This window comes from Hakea prostrata, chromosome 6 (genome assembly GCF_041222555.1).
Source record: "Hakea prostrata isolate BN-2017 chromosome 6, UWA_Hpros_2, whole genome shotgun sequence".
Lineage (NCBI taxonomy): Eukaryota > Viridiplantae > Streptophyta > Magnoliopsida > Proteales > Proteaceae > Hakea > Hakea prostrata.
This window is the reverse complement of record NC_142605.1, coordinates 30,233,183-30,251,482: the sequence shown is the minus strand read 5'-3', so window position 1 is coordinate 30,251,482 and position 18,300 is coordinate 30,233,183. Positions and strand designations below refer to the sequence as shown.

The window sequence follows — 18,300 nt, the reverse complement described above, 5'->3', positions numbered from 1 at the left end:
ATAAGAACCGAAGGTCGCGAGAGTGGTGGTGTGAGGAGTTTTGCGAAAAACTTGTTAAGAAGAAGAAGAAGAAAAAGAAAAAAGGGCTTAAATCTAGAAGTGGTAGTAGTGTTGGAGAAAGTTGGTGGTTGAAAGCTGAGGATTCGGTACTCGAGAGGAAGAAGAACGACGGAAACCTGTTTTAAAGAAGAATTGCCTGTATTTCACCGAATGGCCGGAAAATCGTTGGCGATATTCCAGCAATATAGTGAAAGTTCGTTTTGGTGGTGGATTTCAGTTCGCCCACCATCGCAGGGGGATTTTTACTTGCGGCGACAACTGCCTGCTGCTACCAACGCTACGATTAGGCCACATAAGCAAAAGAAAATCAGACGGTTGTAAACTGTAAATGCAAATTTTGATTTTCTTCAATTGCCTAAAAGAACTTTCTTTGCTTTTTGCTTCACATCTTTCACGTACTTTATAACATGCCATTTTCCTTTATTTCTTATAGGACTTCGTGTTCAACGTCTTTTCCTTTGCATTAGCCATCGTAATCAATAAATTATTAAATATGACTAATATATGTTGACGAAGAGATCACCGATTTGACACTTTCATTAGAAAATTTCAAAATTAAGGAAAAATTAAAGTGCTTGATTGTCCTAACACTTGGACCGGGAAAACAAAATGAAAATTCAATATACTTAGGTCATCAAGGATCTGAAAATGAAAAACCATATTTCACGTGGCCAGCTATTTGGATTCCAAACTAGATCTGCTGATTAATGAAAGCCTATATATCGTGTTAGTTAGGCTCTTTTTGGTATCAATTATCATTGTCAATTATGAGAAATTTTCATTATTTTAAATTGTTTGGCATCTATTCTTAATTTATTTTTATTTAAAATAATAGGCCCATAATGACTTTTTGTCCATTATGGATTATAATGAGATTTCATATTTCATTTGGAAGTACTAAGTTTTATAAGGAAGATGAGGTAAAAAGTCAATACCATTCTTATAACAACCATCTTTTCCTTCTTCCCTTGTTCTCTTTTTTTTTACACCCAAACTTTTTCACTTTATTTTCGAAAAATTCCCCCAACCCTTTTTCTTGTTGAGTTACTTAGTTTTTACTTATGTATGTTAACTTCGCATAAAAGAGATGAGAATTGATACCAAAAAGAGCCTTAGTTATATGTTGTTAACTTTAAAAAATGTTTTAAACCAATTTTCAAGTAAATCTTTTCTAGCCAAAACTAGCCCCCAATAATCAGATGGATCGATGTGGGTTCTCCAACAGATTTACCTCATCCCAAATCGACCATTTGAATCATTCCAAGAAGGAGATAAGAGTGATGCAAACTTGCCAGGTCAAGAAATTAATCAAGTTGTGTGATTTTTGTTTCCTATGAATTCTCAACTTCAAAATATTTCAATAAGAAGAGTTCTTCTACAACGGAATTTATGAGACATGTTTCAGACCAAAATTTTGAAACATGGGTGATGTGCCATCACTATCTCTACTCTGTGCCAGACCAACCTTTATCAATCATATCCCCCAGCAAGATGTTGTGGCTCTTCAGTGTTCTTTCTTGGTGTTCTCTCAGAAATTATCTTGATTTCATCTTCAGATTCATACTCTTTGAAGCATGCCAACTCTCCCAATCTGTCAACCTCATTAATAACAAGATCAATCCTTGCAACTGTCTCCAATAGCAGTGAAGCAAAGGCAGCAAAAGGGAGTGTTTCAGAGAATTCCAGACTGGTGATAGCAAGCTTACTCGATGTCGGTCTTAATTTTCTACACTGAGACTCCTTGAACTGGTCTCCGAATTTTTTACTTCTCCGTTCAACCAACCTTGGTGCCAAGTTATCTGTCTTCAAAGAGGGTGAACCTGTCCCCAAGTCCATGCTGTACTTTTGATCTGTAGTTGCAGCAACAAGATCAATCATCTTGGTTGCTTCATTTTCTTTGGAGCCAACATATAATAGAGGCTGTGATTTGGTTGCAGTATTGAGAACTCGCAGTGCTTCATTGAGTTGAACAGAGAGTTCCCCTGTAAAGCAGCGTCGGCGGTCTCTAATGCTGACAGCAAGTTCCATCAGTATCTCTGATAGTTTTCCTGCCACTTGGATACATGGATCTTTAAAGATAGCTCGAACAAAGTGTGGAGTCTGAGTGTGGGCAAAAAAACAATGAAGGATTAAAAGTAGAACACCTTATGAAGATCTATACAATCACACTACAAGGGCTTGATGGCATGAGTTCTATTTGATCTCAAAATAGAAGAATCCATGCAGTAAGTTTTTGAGTTATGAACTTCTAATATATCATTAAAAACTAGAATGAGTAATCACAGAGAACCTCTCGCTTAGAGAGTTAACTAATTAACTTAACCACCCCAAACAGAAAGTTGATGTTTCCTCTACAAAGTCTTCTAGAAAGCTCAATCTATCCTAACTTGATCTTTAGCCTGAATTACAAACATCCATTCCTTTTAATAAATCCAGGCAAGGTTGTAGCTCAACATGTTTTCCCACCATCAATATCAATTTTAAGATCAGAAGGCAGGAAATTTTTTTCCCTTTTTTTTTTTGGGGTAGAATGATCAGGAGGCATCATGCTACATGATATCAATGAAGGATGCCAATCATTTTGTCTAGGTCAAGAAGACTCCTCCATAGGCCAAAATTGAGTAAGATGACAATTAGAGATTGTCATGCTACAAGATACTAGAACTTGACAGTAAACTAGTGATTGAAATAGAAAAGCGATGTTATTCAAGTTACCTGGATTTCAGAATGCAAACATCCATGTAGACCCATAGCTGCATATGCAAAATGGCGAAGGACAACCCCCAGTTTTACATATTGTTGCCATGGACATCTGTGACAGTATCTTGAATACCGTGGTTCCCAACTTGCATACAATGCCTGGTTCAATTTGAACTTGTTAGTCGCTATTGGATATCCTGTTAAAAATTCTATCCTTTTTTTTTGTGTGGTAAACTGTTAAAAATTCATAGCTAGTAGTAATCATCAGTAACATGTCATGAGTAATTTTCCCCTAGAAGTGATGAAAGTTACATAAATCACAGTTATCAGGCACTATGGACTTAAATATAGACAACAGAGAAAAATGAAGTTTACCAAGGTCTCATCACTGGATTTGGAGTCCAAAACTGCCTTGTAATCCTTGTAAATGGGGTCTTCCAATAAATTATGCTCAATACAATAATCCTCTGGTTCTTGGAAGTAGTGATTCACACAAGCTGCAGGATTACTTTGTCAGTTCTTTTTCTCAAATCAGCAACTCAGAAGTTAATCAAACATCTATTTAGAAATTTTTCTAACATTTTACATACCTTCAATTGATGTTGCTAAACCTTCAAGCTTATTGGCAGTTGAATTATGGAGATCTTCCCCAGACCAATTTGGGAAAACCAGTAGGCTCATGAAAAGGCAGATAACACTGCCAATAATAATTGTGTATAATCGCTCGTATGCAACTTTAAATATATCATCAATACGGTAACTAGATACAATTATCAGATTAAATGTCAAGAGAAAAATCATAACCCCATAATCATAGTTCTTCTTTATTTTAGGAAAAAATCTTGTGTATGTGCTTGCAGCACCTGTCCAAAAGAAATTGAAGAAAACAAGCATAAGACTCTAGAATTTTTGCGTGCCAAAACACTAGATTTTCAAGAGGAAGCAGCCACATTAGTACATTACACAGAAAGAAGATTACCTATCAGTAGTACTCCAGTTCCAATGAAAATTGCTCGGCCTATGAAGGTAGTCTTCTCTGCTACATAGTCAATTAGAAAGGCGAACAAGCCTGCTGCAAGTGTACCAACTCCTCTATTGACTCCTTTGCACAGTGTTGCCCCTAGATAAACCAGTTTCGCAATCATGGATATGTTCAAAAAGACTTAAGTAAACAAATTAAATACAGATGAGATCTACTGTTTGAAACTCTTACCTGCAGTGAACTCGAAAACAACAACTACAGTCATGACAGCCCAGATAGCATTCTGTCCTATTCCTTCAAAAAATGGCTCCAAGAGATACAACAAGCTTACCAATGTCAATGACAACCCTACTTTGAAGGAATGAACAATCCTTCTTGGGTTTTCTCGACCAACCTTCGATGTGGTTCTCCACACCTTTCTTGCAAATCTTTTCATCTTCTCAATCAGAACCTCCATGCGTGTTTGTTTTGCAGGTACAATACCTTCACCGGAAACCCCATTTTCGGCCATATATATCACTGCCAGAAAGCTTATACAGTTCAAACCAGTTGTTGATTGGCGAAAACAATAATTAAAGCAGTAATGTATGATGATCGATCAACTTTGTGGGAATATCAAGGAAACGCCACTAGTACAACTCTACAACAAAACCAGGTGATTCTTCGGAGAAACAGCAAAGACCCAGACGAATAGATGAGAGATAACGAAATGGAGTAAACTATATTAAAAAGATAATAAACAAAATTCGCTGGGACCGCTGGGTTGTAGTTGAGGTAGGTGGAAGTTTGAATATTGGTAAACAAACTTTACCCTGGCAGCTTCTGCAATTCAATTTAATTTTGCATCAAGAACAGCGAAGCTTCATCTCTATCCACATGGCACCAAAGCCACTACCCAAATTAAGGGAAATAGTACCTAATTTGCCCAGTTGGCTTTCAGAGGCAACATTTTTGTCCCTTTCGAAGTGAGGAAATCCATTAAAGAGGCCAGCTGGAGAGCTCTGAAGTAACCTTCTACCTAAAAGATCTCTGAAATATTGTAACCCAACGAGTAAGGACCATTTATTACCCAAAAAAAAAAAAACGAGTAAGGACCATACCATTCATAAAGGTCGGTGAAAAAATTCCGTATTCACACCGAATCGAGTCTTGAATCTCTGCAGCCCAACTCTACTGATTTCATGCAAAGCATATGATCAACATACTTGGAATCAGCCAAGTAATACTCACGGATGAATTATCAGTGAAGGTAACCTGCTTGTCGGCATTTTTTTTTTTCCTTCTCGGGTGGGTTTCAAAAATCAAAACCCAGAGTACCAGAGCTTCTGGGACCTGGTGGGAAGCATCCGTTGGTGGCATTTTTCTGCGCATTAAAGAAACAAGAAAATTAACATAACGTCGAACAGGTTGTGGGCAATGGATGCCAACTTATTAAAGAAATAAAAGAAGATATAACGTTAGATCCGATTCGATCAAATAGGACAAATTTCTAAGGAAAACCAATAGCCACAGTCATATTTACATTGACAATGGAGAAACTGAAAAAATGTTGGGTTACAATTGAAACCTCCCCCACAATAGTAAGCATACTGAATGTCTAGCGGCAGCTTTCTTCCACGTAGCCAATAAAACCATGGAGTAGAAGTAGAACGCATTTGTTTCTGAAAGTGGTGAAGATGAGTGAGGGGGAATTTTCTCATCCACGACGTGGGTTTTTTAGAATTTAAAAAAAATATATTTAACAGCAAAGGACAATATCAATTTTTTGTCACCCAATTTTTGAAAAAAATTCCCTGGTACAAATTTTTTTAAGTTCTTTTTTTATATGTTAAAAAAAAAAAAACGAATCGGAAAATTAATAACCATATTTCACGTGGCCTGCTGTGTCAATTCCAAGCTGGAGGTAGCACCGACTTCTCTCAAGTATTACCTTCTTTTTCTGGTTGAGAGTTTCTGATGCAATCATGCAACCCAATGAGAGAGTGACACAAGGCATCCTGTGGAAGATAAAGAATTGAGTTTGGGTGGATGAGGTAGAGAGTGAGTTAGGGAGAGAGTTATCTCCATAGACATAACTGGATGGCTTGTTTGTCAAACTCCATCTTCCCAACTTGGAAGAGGAGCCCATCTTGCTTCTTCGATTGGAACAGAACTAGCAAGAGAAGTGAAGAGAAACCACAATCCAAGTACCATAACATTGATCTCTCCTTCTCACCTGTTCTGCTTGACAGAACTTTCCTGCAAGGTACTCTCTCTTTCCTTTGTATTTGCAGTTAAAAATAAATGTTACCCTACTGTTGATAAGACCTGTATGATGATATGGGTAGGTAGAGAACTCAAGTGTTGTTATAGAGCTTCCATTGATGGATTCAGTGCAACTTCATTCCACAACTGTTGTGATTTCAAGGGACCTTGTGTAGTAATTGGCTATACAAACAAGGATTTCAAGTTTGGTGCATTCAACCCAGAAGGTTACCGGAGCACTGATGATTACTATGATACATTTGATGCATTCCTCTTTTATTGGAACAACCATGAAGAGATTGAGCCTATTGTCCTACCCAAAGTAGGAGGAAGTGGTGCTGCACTCTTTGACTATGCCAGGGGAGGACCTCAATTTGGGGCAGATGGTCTGCTTATAGGACCACCACTTGCCCCTGTCATGGGTGGGTTTGCAGGGCCAGATACAAACTCAGGTATTGGTGACCTTAGGCAGGCCAAGTCAAGGTTAGGGTTGTCATATGCCAAAAGGAAAGATGGAAAAGAGTCCTTGTTTGGGGATGACTCTAGGGCTACCCTAAAGGAAGTAGAAGTCTTTTGTAACCCTAAAATTGCTAGCTTATACTAACTGAGTTAGAACATAAACACAAACATTCCTTTCCTTTTTCATGCAAATATTTGATATCTGAATTACTTTTAGCTTTTCTTTCATTCTTGTGGGAGCTGCAAAGGAATGTTGCCTTACCCACTTAAGAGACTTATATCTTAAATTGAACTTATGATCACTTGATTGATTACAATGGACCAAAATGTAAATTTTAAGCATTAATCTCCTCGACCCATTCTTAATGGCGAAATTCAAATTAAAGTAACTTCAGTTGTTCATACATCGAATACTACTAACAGAAGCTAGAACAGATTGACAAATCTAGAGACACAGAGAGAATCCTCAATTTCCCCTAGTTAGTTGGTAGCAGATGCCAGATAAAATTGGCGAATACGGTGGTAATAGACTAACAAGTCTTCCTTCGATGGTTTGTTTTCTTTGATGATGGGTTGTTCTAAGAAGCTGTCCTTCCACTCATTGAGGAATATGAATCTGTGAGAATCGTATATTTTGATGGATGCAACCTCCTCTACCACATCAAGAAGAATAGTAATCCAGCCCAGAACAATATCCAGAAATCCAATACTCTCTCCCTTAAAGAACTTCTTGTTCTTGAGCTCTGTGTCAAGGATTCCTAGGGCCTCTGTTGCCTTCTTTGCTGCCTCTTGCTGCTTTTCTCCTGATGTCAATAAAGCTTTCCTTGCGGATTCTGTGAACTACATGATCAACAGAAAGAAATGTTAACAGAGAGTATCAATAGGTGACCCATCTAATTACAGTATTAAGGCTCTGCTCAGCCACCATTTAGGCCAGAGGAGAGCAAGTATTTCAAGCTTGGTGGTATAAACATGCCAACCCAGTAGTCCTTGCACCCTGTCCATGTACCATAACAGTGTACCAGTTAAGAAAAACAAATCAAAAGGTCACAAATGATAGAAATTTACCCTCTCTTCCACAAATTTAGCCCAGAAAAGTGCCATGGCTCTTTCATAAGGATCTTTGGGCAGTAATGGATTTTGTTTCCATGTTTCATCAATGTACTGGAGGATAATAAGTGATTCAGCTATGGATTTCTCACCATGAATAAGCACAGGAACCCTCTTATAAACAGGGTTATGTTGGAGAAGCAATTCGCTCTTGTTTTGAAGATCTTGTTCAAGGTGTTCATACTCCACTCCCTTCAGTTTAAGAGCCCATTCAACCCTGCGAACAAAAGGGCTGTACCATGCTCCCAAGATCTTCAAATCATCAGAACTCCCCATGGCTCTTGTGTTGTTCACTGAGAGCTTTTGACTAAGTTTCAGACAACCAGCCGGCCCTAATTATAGATCTTCTCTCTTGCACTACTTTCCTAGATCGGCAACCCAATATATTTTTTTATTGATTCCCCTTGTCATGGTTGACTGCAATGAGAAAACAACAAACAAATGCTGTTGAGAACCGGATCAAGAGATCTGTCATCACAAACCTTAGAAAATCATATACAATCAAATCAGTTAACAATCACAATCAGAGCCGTAGGTGGAAGAAACTTTTTAGTGGTAGGGGTGTAAATGTAACACAAAAAATGTAAGGGTATGTAAATGTAGTAGCTTACAACCTTGGGGTTTATATGCAATTTTAGGGGTGTCAACGGTTTGAGTTGGGCCGGTTTCGGGCTTGGCCTAACGGTTTCGGGCTGAAAAACACTCGGCCCAAACACGATTCATTAAGAAAATAATGGTTTCAGGCCAATGCGGTTTGGGTTCAGGCTGACTAATAGTTTGGACTAACGGTTTAGAATTAGGATTTACTAACGGTTTGAGTTCGGGTTTACTAGCTGTATGTATGTTTTGAGTACTTTGTTGATGTGTGTAATTTATTAAGACCATGTGAACACATATAAGCATTAAGTTCTCTCCAAGTCTCTTGTGTTGGGTGTTCAAAATCAAAAACATTTTTTTAACAAAGAAGTAAAAATTATAGAACTAATATACAAAAGAAAGTTGGCATCTTGATTAATTTTAATGGGCTGTCTCTGCTTATTCTCTTCCCCTTCTTGACACTTGTAAAAGTGGATCAAAATAAATCATTAAAAGATTTTCAAATGATAATATACTTGCTAAATATTTACTAAGCCCATCTTCCAAATGGCGAAGGCTTTGACAAGCTTGATGTTTGCATATTCCAAAGCAAAACAATTAAGGAAAACAAATGGATACTTGGGGGGTTTTCTTGTCTTTTGCATTTAAATTAAATTTATTTTATTTATTTATAACGGGTTTAACGAGTCGGTTCGGGCTGGTTTCGAGCCAAACGGTTCGGGCTAGTGAGCCACACACAAGCTGGCTCGGCCCAGCTCGAACTAGTGCAAGCTAAGGTTGTTTAGCCCAAACACAACCCATTAAGCTTCGGTCCAGTCTTAACCGTTCAGGTTAGATTTTGACACCCTTATGTAGTTTGATAAAAATTAAAGAGATTTTTACATGTGAGTCCTCTTAGTGGACCATAAACTAATGTTGGGTCCCCTTAATGCAATATATTATGTGTAGGTCCCATGTTGTAGCTCGTCCAATTAATGAAGCTATGAAGCATCTACACTTGATGGGGTCCCCTCCCCCACACATAGTCATGATGGATGTGAAATGACTGATGTGCGCCATGGGATCCATGGTCCCATTATAAGCTGTAAAAGTGGGGGTACGAAAACCTACTGGTAAAGGTGCTGCCATTATCTCAAGTACAAAAGGATCTTAACTCAGTACTAGTTGAACTTCATCATGGACTTTTTTGTCTTGTTGATATAGACGCTCATTCATGTCCTAGACTTGTCAGTATAGACTCTCATCACGAACAGATGCATAAGACTTTGAGACTCTGTCATCAAGTAACGAACCTTTGGACTTAGCCACACGCTCCAACACTCGTCGAGGTTTCGAAGTTTGAGGTAGCTTTGTCCCAACTCCAAGAAAAGAGTGACTGTGTGCATGGGTCCATAATCTGTCAAAGACATATCTGTTTCCACCTTCATCCACAATCTTGGTCTTTCCTTTGCCTTTGCGTTTTGCCTATTGAGCGTGAAACATATTTGCTTTGTCTCCCTAGGCCCTATCATTATGATTGATAGGGGAAGGATGTGTGGTTCTAGGAAAAATAGTAACAAGAACAGAAGAAGGTAGGAGTTGGCTCCAATGGTTCATCATTGACTGGAAGGAACCCATCACTTCTAACATTTTTTGTTGTAGATCCATCAGTTGTACATGATCTGGTGTAGAAGTGGGAGTAACTCCCTATGCAAGGAGATTTGTAGGTAACTCAGCAGTATTTTGCTGATGCTCATGTTCCACAAGGGCCTACATATCTTTTGAAATTCCTCCTTTGCAGTTAGCCCCTTTTTTCTTGGCACAGGGATTTTCTTGAGACTTAGAACCACGATCTCTTGAGTTGTTTCCAGCCATATTCCTTTTTTCCAACTGTTACACGATAAATTCAAGGGGGAAAGCTATCAATGGCTTTTTGCTAGCGTATCCCACAGACAGAAGCCAAATGGAGTCATAGTTAAGAGATTAATTGAGCATTAGTGATGTGATTAGTAGCTCCGGAATCAGGAAACCACTGAGACTCTTGAGTAGAATTGATTTGAATAGCATCTATGCCTTTGGTACATCCTCAGATTGATATGAATGATACATTTCAGGGCTCATGTCCATATTTCTTGCAAACCTGGCAACGAATAGGCGACTTGGAAGAAGAAGCACCAAAAGATTTATTTTCTTTATCGATGTAGAGTTACTAAAAGAACTCGATTCAACATAACCAAAAGCTTTAACAAAGGGAACAAATCCACGATTTTGAGAAGAAAAATAACTCCGACCTCCTCATTGAAATCGACCACTACGACCTCCATGCATACCTCTACCAACAGAACGAGCACCATGGAAAGCAAGATGAGATTCAGAGAATCAAGAACATTACCACGACTACGCAGATCGTGACTGTGAAGTAAAGGAATTAACTCAAAATAGGATGGGACAGGGGGTTTCAACATTGTTGTAGCAAACTAATCATATGCAAAACCAAGATTCGTAAGAAGAATGAAAACCTTTCGTTGATTAGGCACATGTTTACCAATCACTACAAGTTGATCGCACACGATTTAGAAGCAAATCAAAAACTCACTTAGAGATCGCTCCTTTCTTCAATTTATTTAACTCACCCTAGATTCTGAAAATTCTCTAAAACCTTCCACAACTCGAGAATCTACCGCAAGACCAACATAAATGTTGTTTTTTACGTTGTTGTTAAAATTAAATTAATACTTAAAATCTTTTTATTCTAGGATTCGGTTGTTTTATTTTTGGAGAGAATCTTCATCTTCTAGTGGAGCATGAACACAAGAAAGTAAAGAAGAAAACAAAGTAACAAAAAAAAACACTCGTACTAGAGAAGTCAGTGGCCTGATATGATATGAGAATACAAAACACTCTGTATTTCATTAACTTACAATACAAGATATACAAGGGTATTTATAGGAATACATAAAGGACACGTGGTCATAATTCCCTAATACCATTCTTTATGGCGAAATCCAAATTAAAGTAACTTCAGTTGTTCATACATCAAATACTACTAACAGAAGCTAGAACAGATTGACAAATCTAGAGACAGAGAAAGAATCCTCAATTTCCCCTAGTTAGTTGGTAGCAGATGCCAGACACAATTGGCGAATACGGTGGAAGTAGACTAACAAGTCTTCCTTCGATGGTGTGTTTTCTTTGATGATGGGTTGTTCTAAGAAGCTGTCCTTCCACTCATTAAGGAATATGAATCTGTGAGAATCGTATATTTTGATGGATGCAACTTCCTCTATCACATCAAAAAGAATAGCAATCAAGCCTAGAACAATATCCAGAAATCCAATACTTTCTCCCTTAAAGAACTTCTTGTTCTTGAGCTCTGTGTCAAGGATTCCTAGGGCCTCTGTTGCCTTCTTGGCTGCCTCTTGCTGCTGTTCTCCTGATGTCATTAAAGCTTTCTTTGCGGATTCTGTGAACTACATGATCAACAGAAAGAAATGTTATTAGAGAGAATATCAATGGGTGACCCATCTAATTACAGTAAAAGGCTCTGCTCAGCTACCATTTAGGCCAGAGCAGAGCAAGTATTTCAAGCTTGGTGGTATAAACATGCCAACCCAGTAGTACTCCTTGCACCTTGTCCATGTACCATATAATAGTGTACCAGTTAAGAAAAACAAATTAAAAGGTCATGAATGATAGAAATTTACCCTCTCTTCCACAAATTTAGCCCAGAAAAGTGCCATGGCTCTTTCATAAGGATCTTTGGGCAGTAATGGATTTTGTTTCCATGTTTCATCGATGTACTGGAGGATAATAAGTGATTCAGCTATGGATTTCTCACCATGAATAAGCACAGGAACCCTCTTATTGACAGGGTTATGTTGGAGAAGCAATTCGCTCTTGTTTTGCAGATTTTGTTCAAGGTGTTGATACTCCACTCCCTTCAGTTTAAGAGCCCATTCAACCCTGCGAACAAAAGGGCTGTACCATGCTCCCAAGAGCTTCAAATCATCAGAGCTCCCCATGGCTCTTGCGTTGTTCACTGAGAGTTGTTGTTATGAGAGCTTTTGACTGAGTTTCAGACAACCAGCCGGCCCTAATTATAGAAATTTTCTTTCACTACTTTCCTAGATTGGCAACCAAAGATAATTTTTTTTTATTGATTCCTCTTGTCATGGATGATGACTGCAATGAGAAAACAGCGTACAAATCATCAGTCATCACAAACCTTAGAAAATCATATACAATCACAATCACAGCCGTAGGTGGAAGAAACTTTTTAGTACTAGTAGGGGTGTAAATGTAATAGAAAAAATATAAGGGTATGTAAATGTAATAGCTTACAACCTTGGGGTTTCTATGCAGTTTGATAAAAATTAGACTAAATTGCATTGACTCCTCAAAATGGATGCCTATAACTCCATAAGGCCTCCATTTTGAGTGCCAGTACAATTTTCTCTAAAAATTAAAAGATATTAACCTTAATGGAGCCCACTAGCCATTTAACCAGAAAATGTAATGGGCCTAAAGTCTGGACCAAGGAGAAAAACCAAGCCCACATAAACTAACTAAAGTTCCCCGATAACATTAAATTAAAATCACTAACTAAAGTATGCATTTGGTTAATGGTCTTTCTTAAGAATGACATCCTTTTCCAGAATTATTTTATAGCATTCTCATCAAAAAAAGTGGTCTGAGCACAATTATGGTCGTTTGATAAAATCTGTGCTAAGAATATTTGAGAAGGAGACTTTCTGTTTTGAAGATAGGAAGAAGGCTGAAGTCTTGAAGTCGTGCCTGAATGAAATTTGCATTGAGTGTTCTTTTTCATTTTTAGTTTTGCAACTTACCTTATGATTCGAAGGCGATAAAACAAATCAAAGTTATTTTGTAAAAACCCTTTTTAAGCACAAAAATTGGACCCATACATCTCCTATGAATGCTAGAACGACCCCTTTTTCAAGTTCTTTTAGATCATTTAAAATTGTGTTCTGAGAATGATAGAGCATAAAAAATTATTCTTTGACCCGTTACCACACGTGCCTTATATAAACGTGGGAAGAACGTCTCCAATGTTTTTTCTTTTAAAATAAGCAAGAGTTTTGCTGTGTCTGACTTGAATATTTATAATTATTGATTTGGAGTTTGAACCAGAGAAAGTAAGATCACCTAGCTTTGCTTTGTCATACTTGTGGGTCCAGAGATTCACCAGAAGATGTATTCTTTGACCTGAAACTATGAACAAAGGAGAGAATCTTAACCAGAAGCAAAGGATTGCTTATTGGAATGGAACTGCTGATGAAGGTTTCTTGCAGTGTAATATCAGTAACAACAAAAACATAACTTGCTTTCAAGGACATCTTCAATGCTTTCAGATCCAACATGCCTCTGTTATATCTCTGTCTTCCCCCCAACTGGGATATACCCCTGTGCTAGAATATTTGAATTTTTCATCATGTTTCACTTCCAGAAAGCTTAAACAAATGATAGCCTGGAGAACCTTTATAATCATTGCGTGGGCAATTTAAAAAAGAGTAAATCTTTCTTGTAGTGCTTTCCATTTCACTAATGAAAGACCAAGTCTTTAATGACATTAATAAATGATGTTTACATGACCGTGAAGAACATGGATTACCTGTATTTCAATATTACAAGTGATGTTCCTTTTAACACTCCAGAATTTTTCTTAAGGAATCATAAAGATATTCTCAATAATATTCATATGGTCTCAGTCAACTTTCTTCCTTCCATCTCAGAAATTTCATCTCCATTGGAAACAAAACCAGGTACTCCATTTATTTTTCAAACATACTGGTTTTATCATTTATCTCCACCGGAGAACCTTGTTCAATAAACATATATCTTTGAAGAGAAATCCCTTGCAGTTGTCTTCCCTGTCAATCCATTTGCAAAACAAAGAGATATCCCTTGCAGTAAGAGTATTTATATTGACATGGCTCATATTTTGATCCATGGAACACTTCATGTCACCATCTTTGAGGTGGATAAGCTGTACTTGGAAGGTGGCCCAAATTTCATTATCAGGCTTGTGGAGAAGATAGAAGATGACATTGGATTTGGCAAAGGGACTAGCAGATTATATGCAACAGTTGATCTAGGAAGTGCTAGAGTTGGTAGGACGAGAATGCTGAACCGCGAGCATTCCAATCCTCGATGGTATGAATCCTTTCACATATACTGTGCTCATATGGCTTCCCATATTATTTTCACTGTTAAAGATGATAATCCCATTGGGGCAACACTACTTGGAAGAGCATATTTACCTGTTATTGACATCATTGGTGGGGAAGAAATAGATAGATGGCTTGACTTCACATATGAACATCATCAACCCATTCGTAAACATTCATCAAAGATCCATGTAAAGCTACAATATTTTCCTGTTACCAAAGAACTCAATTGGTCTAGAGGAATTAAAAGCCCAAGTTTCCCTGGTGTCCCTTTCACATTCTTCTCACAGAGACAAGGATGCAGAGTTACTCTTTACCAAGATGCACATATTCCAGACAACTTCATTCCCAAAATCCCTCTTTCTGGAGGCAAGTATTATGAACCACACAGATGCTGGGAAGATATCTTTGATGCAATAACAAATGCAAAACATTTGATTTATATCGCTGGTTGGTCTGTAAACACTAAGATTACATTAGTAAGGGATTTGAACCGGCCAAAGCCTGGAGGAGACATTACACTTGGGGAACTGCTCAAGAGGAAGGCCAGCGAAGGTGTCCGGGTTCTTATGCTTGTTTGGCATGACATTTCCTCTATTATGCAAACCCATGATAGAGAAACTGCAGCATACTTCCGAGACAGTGATGTTCACTGTGTTTTATGTCCCCGTGTACCTGATGTGGGGGATAGCTTGGTTCAGGCTGCTGAGACATTCACAATGTTTACTCATCACCAAAAGATTCTGATTGTGGATTGTGAGATGCCCAACAACAGAGCATCAAAACAGAGGAGAATTGTGAGTTTTATTGGTGGTATTGATCTTTGTGATGGAAGATATGATACACCACAGCATTCTCTTTTTAGGACATTGAGCACAACTCACCATGATGACTTCCATCAGCCCAGCTTAGATGGCGCTTCAATCTACAAAGGTGGTCCAAGAGAACCTTGGCATGATCTTCACTGCAGGCTAGAAGGACCCATAGCATGGGATGTTCTGTATAACTTTCAGCAGAGATGGTGGAAGCAAGGGGGGAGAAATTTTCTTGTTCAGCTCCAAGACCTTGACATCATTATACCCCCATCTCCAGTTATGCACCCAAAAGACCGTGAAACATGGAATGTTCAGTTATTTCGATCCATCGACGGAGGTGCTGCATTTGGCTTTCCTGCAGTACCAGAGGATGCTGCCAGAGCTGGACTAGTCAGTGGAAAAGACAACACCATTGACCGAAGTATTCAGGATGCCTATATAAATGCCATTAGAAGAGCAAAGCATTTCATCTACATGGAAAATCAATATTTCATGGGAAGCTCATTCTGTTGGAGACCAGATCATGACATCAAGGTTCAAGATTGTGCCTTGCAACTCCTTCCAAAGGAAATCTCTCTAAAAATTGTGAGCAAGATTGAAGCAGGTGAGAGGTTTGTGGCTTATATTGTGATTCCTATGTGGCCAGAAGGTCACCCAGAGAGTGACAAGAGTGTCCAACCAATGCTGGATTGGCAGAGGAGGACAATGGAGATGATGTACACTGATATCATTCAAGCCCTCCATGCTAAGGGGCTTGAGGCAGACCCAAGGGAGTACTTAACTTTCTTTTGCCTAGGCAATAGAGAGATGAAGAAGAAAGGTGAATACATACCTCCTCAGCAACCAGAAGATGGTACAAACTATAGCAGAGCACAGAAGTCACGCCGCTTCATGATTTATGTTCATGCAAAGATGATGATAGTTGATGATGAATACATAATAGTTGGATCTGCCAACCTCAACCAGAGATCAATGGATGGTGGTAGGGACTCAGAGATCGCCATGGGAGCTTATCAACCATATCACCTAGCAACCAAGCAACCTGCAAGAGGTCACATCCATGGCTTCCGGATGGCATTGTGGTATGAACATCTTGGCAAGCTTCACAATGAGTTTCTCCATCCAGAGAGTCTTGAATGTGTGCATCAGGTGAACCATATTGCAGACAAGCACTGGGATCTTTACTCGAGAGAGTCTGATGATCTAGACTATGACTTGCCAGGCCACTTGCTAAGGTACCCAATTCAAATTACTTCCAGTGGAGGAATCACTACACTTCCAGGGTTCGACTGTTTTCCTGACACCAAGGCCCGGATTCTTGGAACCAAATCTGCAATAGTTCCCTCAATTGTCACTACATAATAGCAAATACTCAAAATAATTAAAGTGATGCTGACTTGTTTTTCTGTACAGTAGTAATCCTTGCAAGTGTAAAGATTCTTACATGTTGAATTCATTTGTACAGCAGTGTTTGTAATTTCCAAATTGTTCCTAAACCATGACTTAGTTACAGGCTAATTGGTAGTACGAACATCTGGATTCTCCAACCATCAAATTTTCTTTCTGAATGTGAATAAGAAATAGTTACTGATGGGAGTGCTCAAAAGGAAAGTCAACCAGCCACAATTAACATGGTAAGCTAATTGAAGCAGACGACATTTGAATTACTGTCAGTTTAATCTCTCCCCCGTTCACAGAAGGTAAAACTACCAACAAAGAACACTACCCAAGAAACTAGTATTAGTTATTAAGGAGAAGTGTATTTGTGGGAAAAAAATCATCTACTGTGCATAGCAATGCACTTATATGCCAAATAGAAAGTTGTGATTAAATATTTAATTTTGAACTAAAAAAAAAATTCTCAAAACTCTTTTAATTTTTCAGTTGTTTCAGCTTAGCATAATAGCAAAGAGATGTACACAGCAGAGGATATTTTACCAGTATTTACTGGGCAAGGTTAATTGATGCCACCCCCTAAGTCATCCATTTTATCAATTAGACCCTTTATAGGATGAAAATATATCGAAAAACCCTCCATTGTTAAAAAATCACATTAAGCACTGACATAAGCAAGTTACATCAAACTATATATATACATATATATATTATATAAAAGTAAAACCTCAAAATTAGTTATGGCAAATCTTTCAATGGACCAAACTACCCTTCCAACAAAACAACATACGTTTTCTTCATTGAATAAATTCTTTCAAAGCCACTCATATGTAATATTCATTAAACTATGCCACCAATGAAACAAGTTCTCTCAAGAGGTACATATCTTCAACTAACATCTCCTTAACTCAAACTTTGTGTATCTTCGCCTACCTCACTTATTTCTCTCCTATAAATATTATTCACAAAATAATAAAAAAAAACAATAATAATAATAATAATAATAATAATAATAATAATAATAATAATAATAATAATAATAATAATAATAATAATAATAAAATTCTATCACTGTATTATATCTGACCCCAAAAATCAGCTCAATATTCTATTATGAAAAACACATTTAAAAATCATATCATACTATACTACTATATAAAAATACAACCTCAAATCAATTATAGCAAGTCTTTCATTGGACCAACAAACCCTTCCTCCAAAACAAAATACATTTTCCTCATTTAACAAAACCTTTCATCAAGTCGCTCCCATGTAATATTCTTTGAATCATGCCACCCACGAAACATCTCACCTATCCTTAACAAGTTCTCTCAAGAGCTACACCTCTTCCACTAACACCCCCTTACTTCAAACCTTAGTCCCCCCCCCCCTTTACATCAAATTAGTTATAGCAAATATTATATTTTTCCTCCAAAATACCATACCTTATGTCTCTTTGCCCCCTTCCTCATTGAACAAATCATTTCAAGCCACCTTGTGTAATATTTATTGAATCACACCACCAACAAAATGTTCTACCTATCATTATCTCAAACCTTATGTCTCTTACCCCCTTATCTCAAATCAGTTATAATAAATCTTCCAAATGACCAAAATACCCTTCCTCCAAAACAACATACATTTTTCATTATTGAACAAATGCTTTCAAGTCACCTTAATGTAATATTTGTTGAATCACACCACCAATAAAAATGTTCCATCTATCCTTTAACAGGTTCTTTCAAAATATGCACATCTTTACCTCAAACTT

The 18,300-nt window shown here is 37.8% G+C and overlaps 4 protein-coding genes and 1 pseudogene across 5 annotated transcripts; 2 read left to right on the top strand and 3 right to left on the bottom strand.

Annotated features, from left to right (window-relative positions):
* Nucleotides 1-1,337: 1,337 nt before the first annotated feature.
* On the bottom strand, nucleotides 1,338-5,200 carry LOC149013272 (aluminum-activated malate transporter 14-like). Of its 2 annotated transcripts, none has more exons than XM_089158495.1 (7): nucleotides 4,659-5,200; nucleotides 3,974-4,261; nucleotides 3,740-3,880; nucleotides 3,351-3,623; nucleotides 3,136-3,257; nucleotides 2,776-2,919; nucleotides 1,338-2,160 (listed from the first exon to the last, which is right to left on the bottom strand). In XM_089158495.1, the coding sequence occupies exons 1-7, from the start codon at nucleotides 4,843-4,845 to the stop codon at nucleotides 1,531-1,533; spliced, it is 1,785 nt and encodes a 594-aa protein (XP_089014621.1). In that variant the 5' UTR covers nucleotides 4,846-5,200; the 3' UTR covers nucleotides 1,338-1,530. The 2 variants fall into 2 exon arrangements, with proteins under 2 accessions (XP_089014621.1, XP_089014622.1); XM_089158496.1 differs by lacking the exon at nucleotides 4,659-5,200 and adding an exon at nucleotides 4,554-4,647.
* Nucleotides 5,201-5,753: 553 nt separating this feature from the next.
* Nucleotides 5,754-6,805, top strand: LOC149013271 (TLDc domain protein). Its single transcript, XM_089158497.1, has 2 exons — nucleotides 5,754-5,987; nucleotides 6,070-6,805. Exons 1-2 carry the CDS (start codon nucleotides 5,822-5,824, stop codon nucleotides 6,588-6,590), a joined length of 687 nt encoding a protein of 228 aa, XP_089014623.1. The 5' UTR covers nucleotides 5,754-5,821; the 3' UTR covers nucleotides 6,591-6,805.
* Nucleotides 6,806-6,812: 7 nt separating this feature from the next.
* Nucleotides 6,813-7,957, bottom strand: LOC149013270 (putative glutathione S-transferase). The gene is made up of 2 exons (XM_089158499.1): nucleotides 7,514-7,957; nucleotides 6,813-7,285 (listed from the first exon to the last, which is right to left on the bottom strand). Exons 1-2 carry the CDS (start codon nucleotides 7,829-7,831, stop codon nucleotides 6,926-6,928), a joined length of 678 nt encoding a protein of 225 aa, XP_089014625.1. The 5' UTR covers nucleotides 7,832-7,957; the 3' UTR covers nucleotides 6,813-6,925.
* A 3,111-nt stretch (nucleotides 7,958-11,068) lies between these two features.
* On the bottom strand, nucleotides 11,069-12,206 carry LOC149013269 (putative glutathione S-transferase). Its single transcript, XM_089159294.1, has 2 exons — nucleotides 11,836-12,206; nucleotides 11,069-11,601 (listed from the first exon to the last, which is right to left on the bottom strand). The coding sequence occupies exons 1-2, from the start codon at nucleotides 12,151-12,153 to the stop codon at nucleotides 11,242-11,244; spliced, it is 678 nt and encodes a 225-aa protein (XP_089015420.1). The 5' UTR covers nucleotides 12,154-12,206; the 3' UTR covers nucleotides 11,069-11,241.
* Nucleotides 12,207-14,062: 1,856 nt separating this feature from the next.
* Nucleotides 14,063-16,674, top strand: LOC149013268 (phospholipase D alpha 1 pseudogene; annotated as a pseudogene).
* Nucleotides 16,675-18,300: the final 1,626 nt, after the last annotated feature.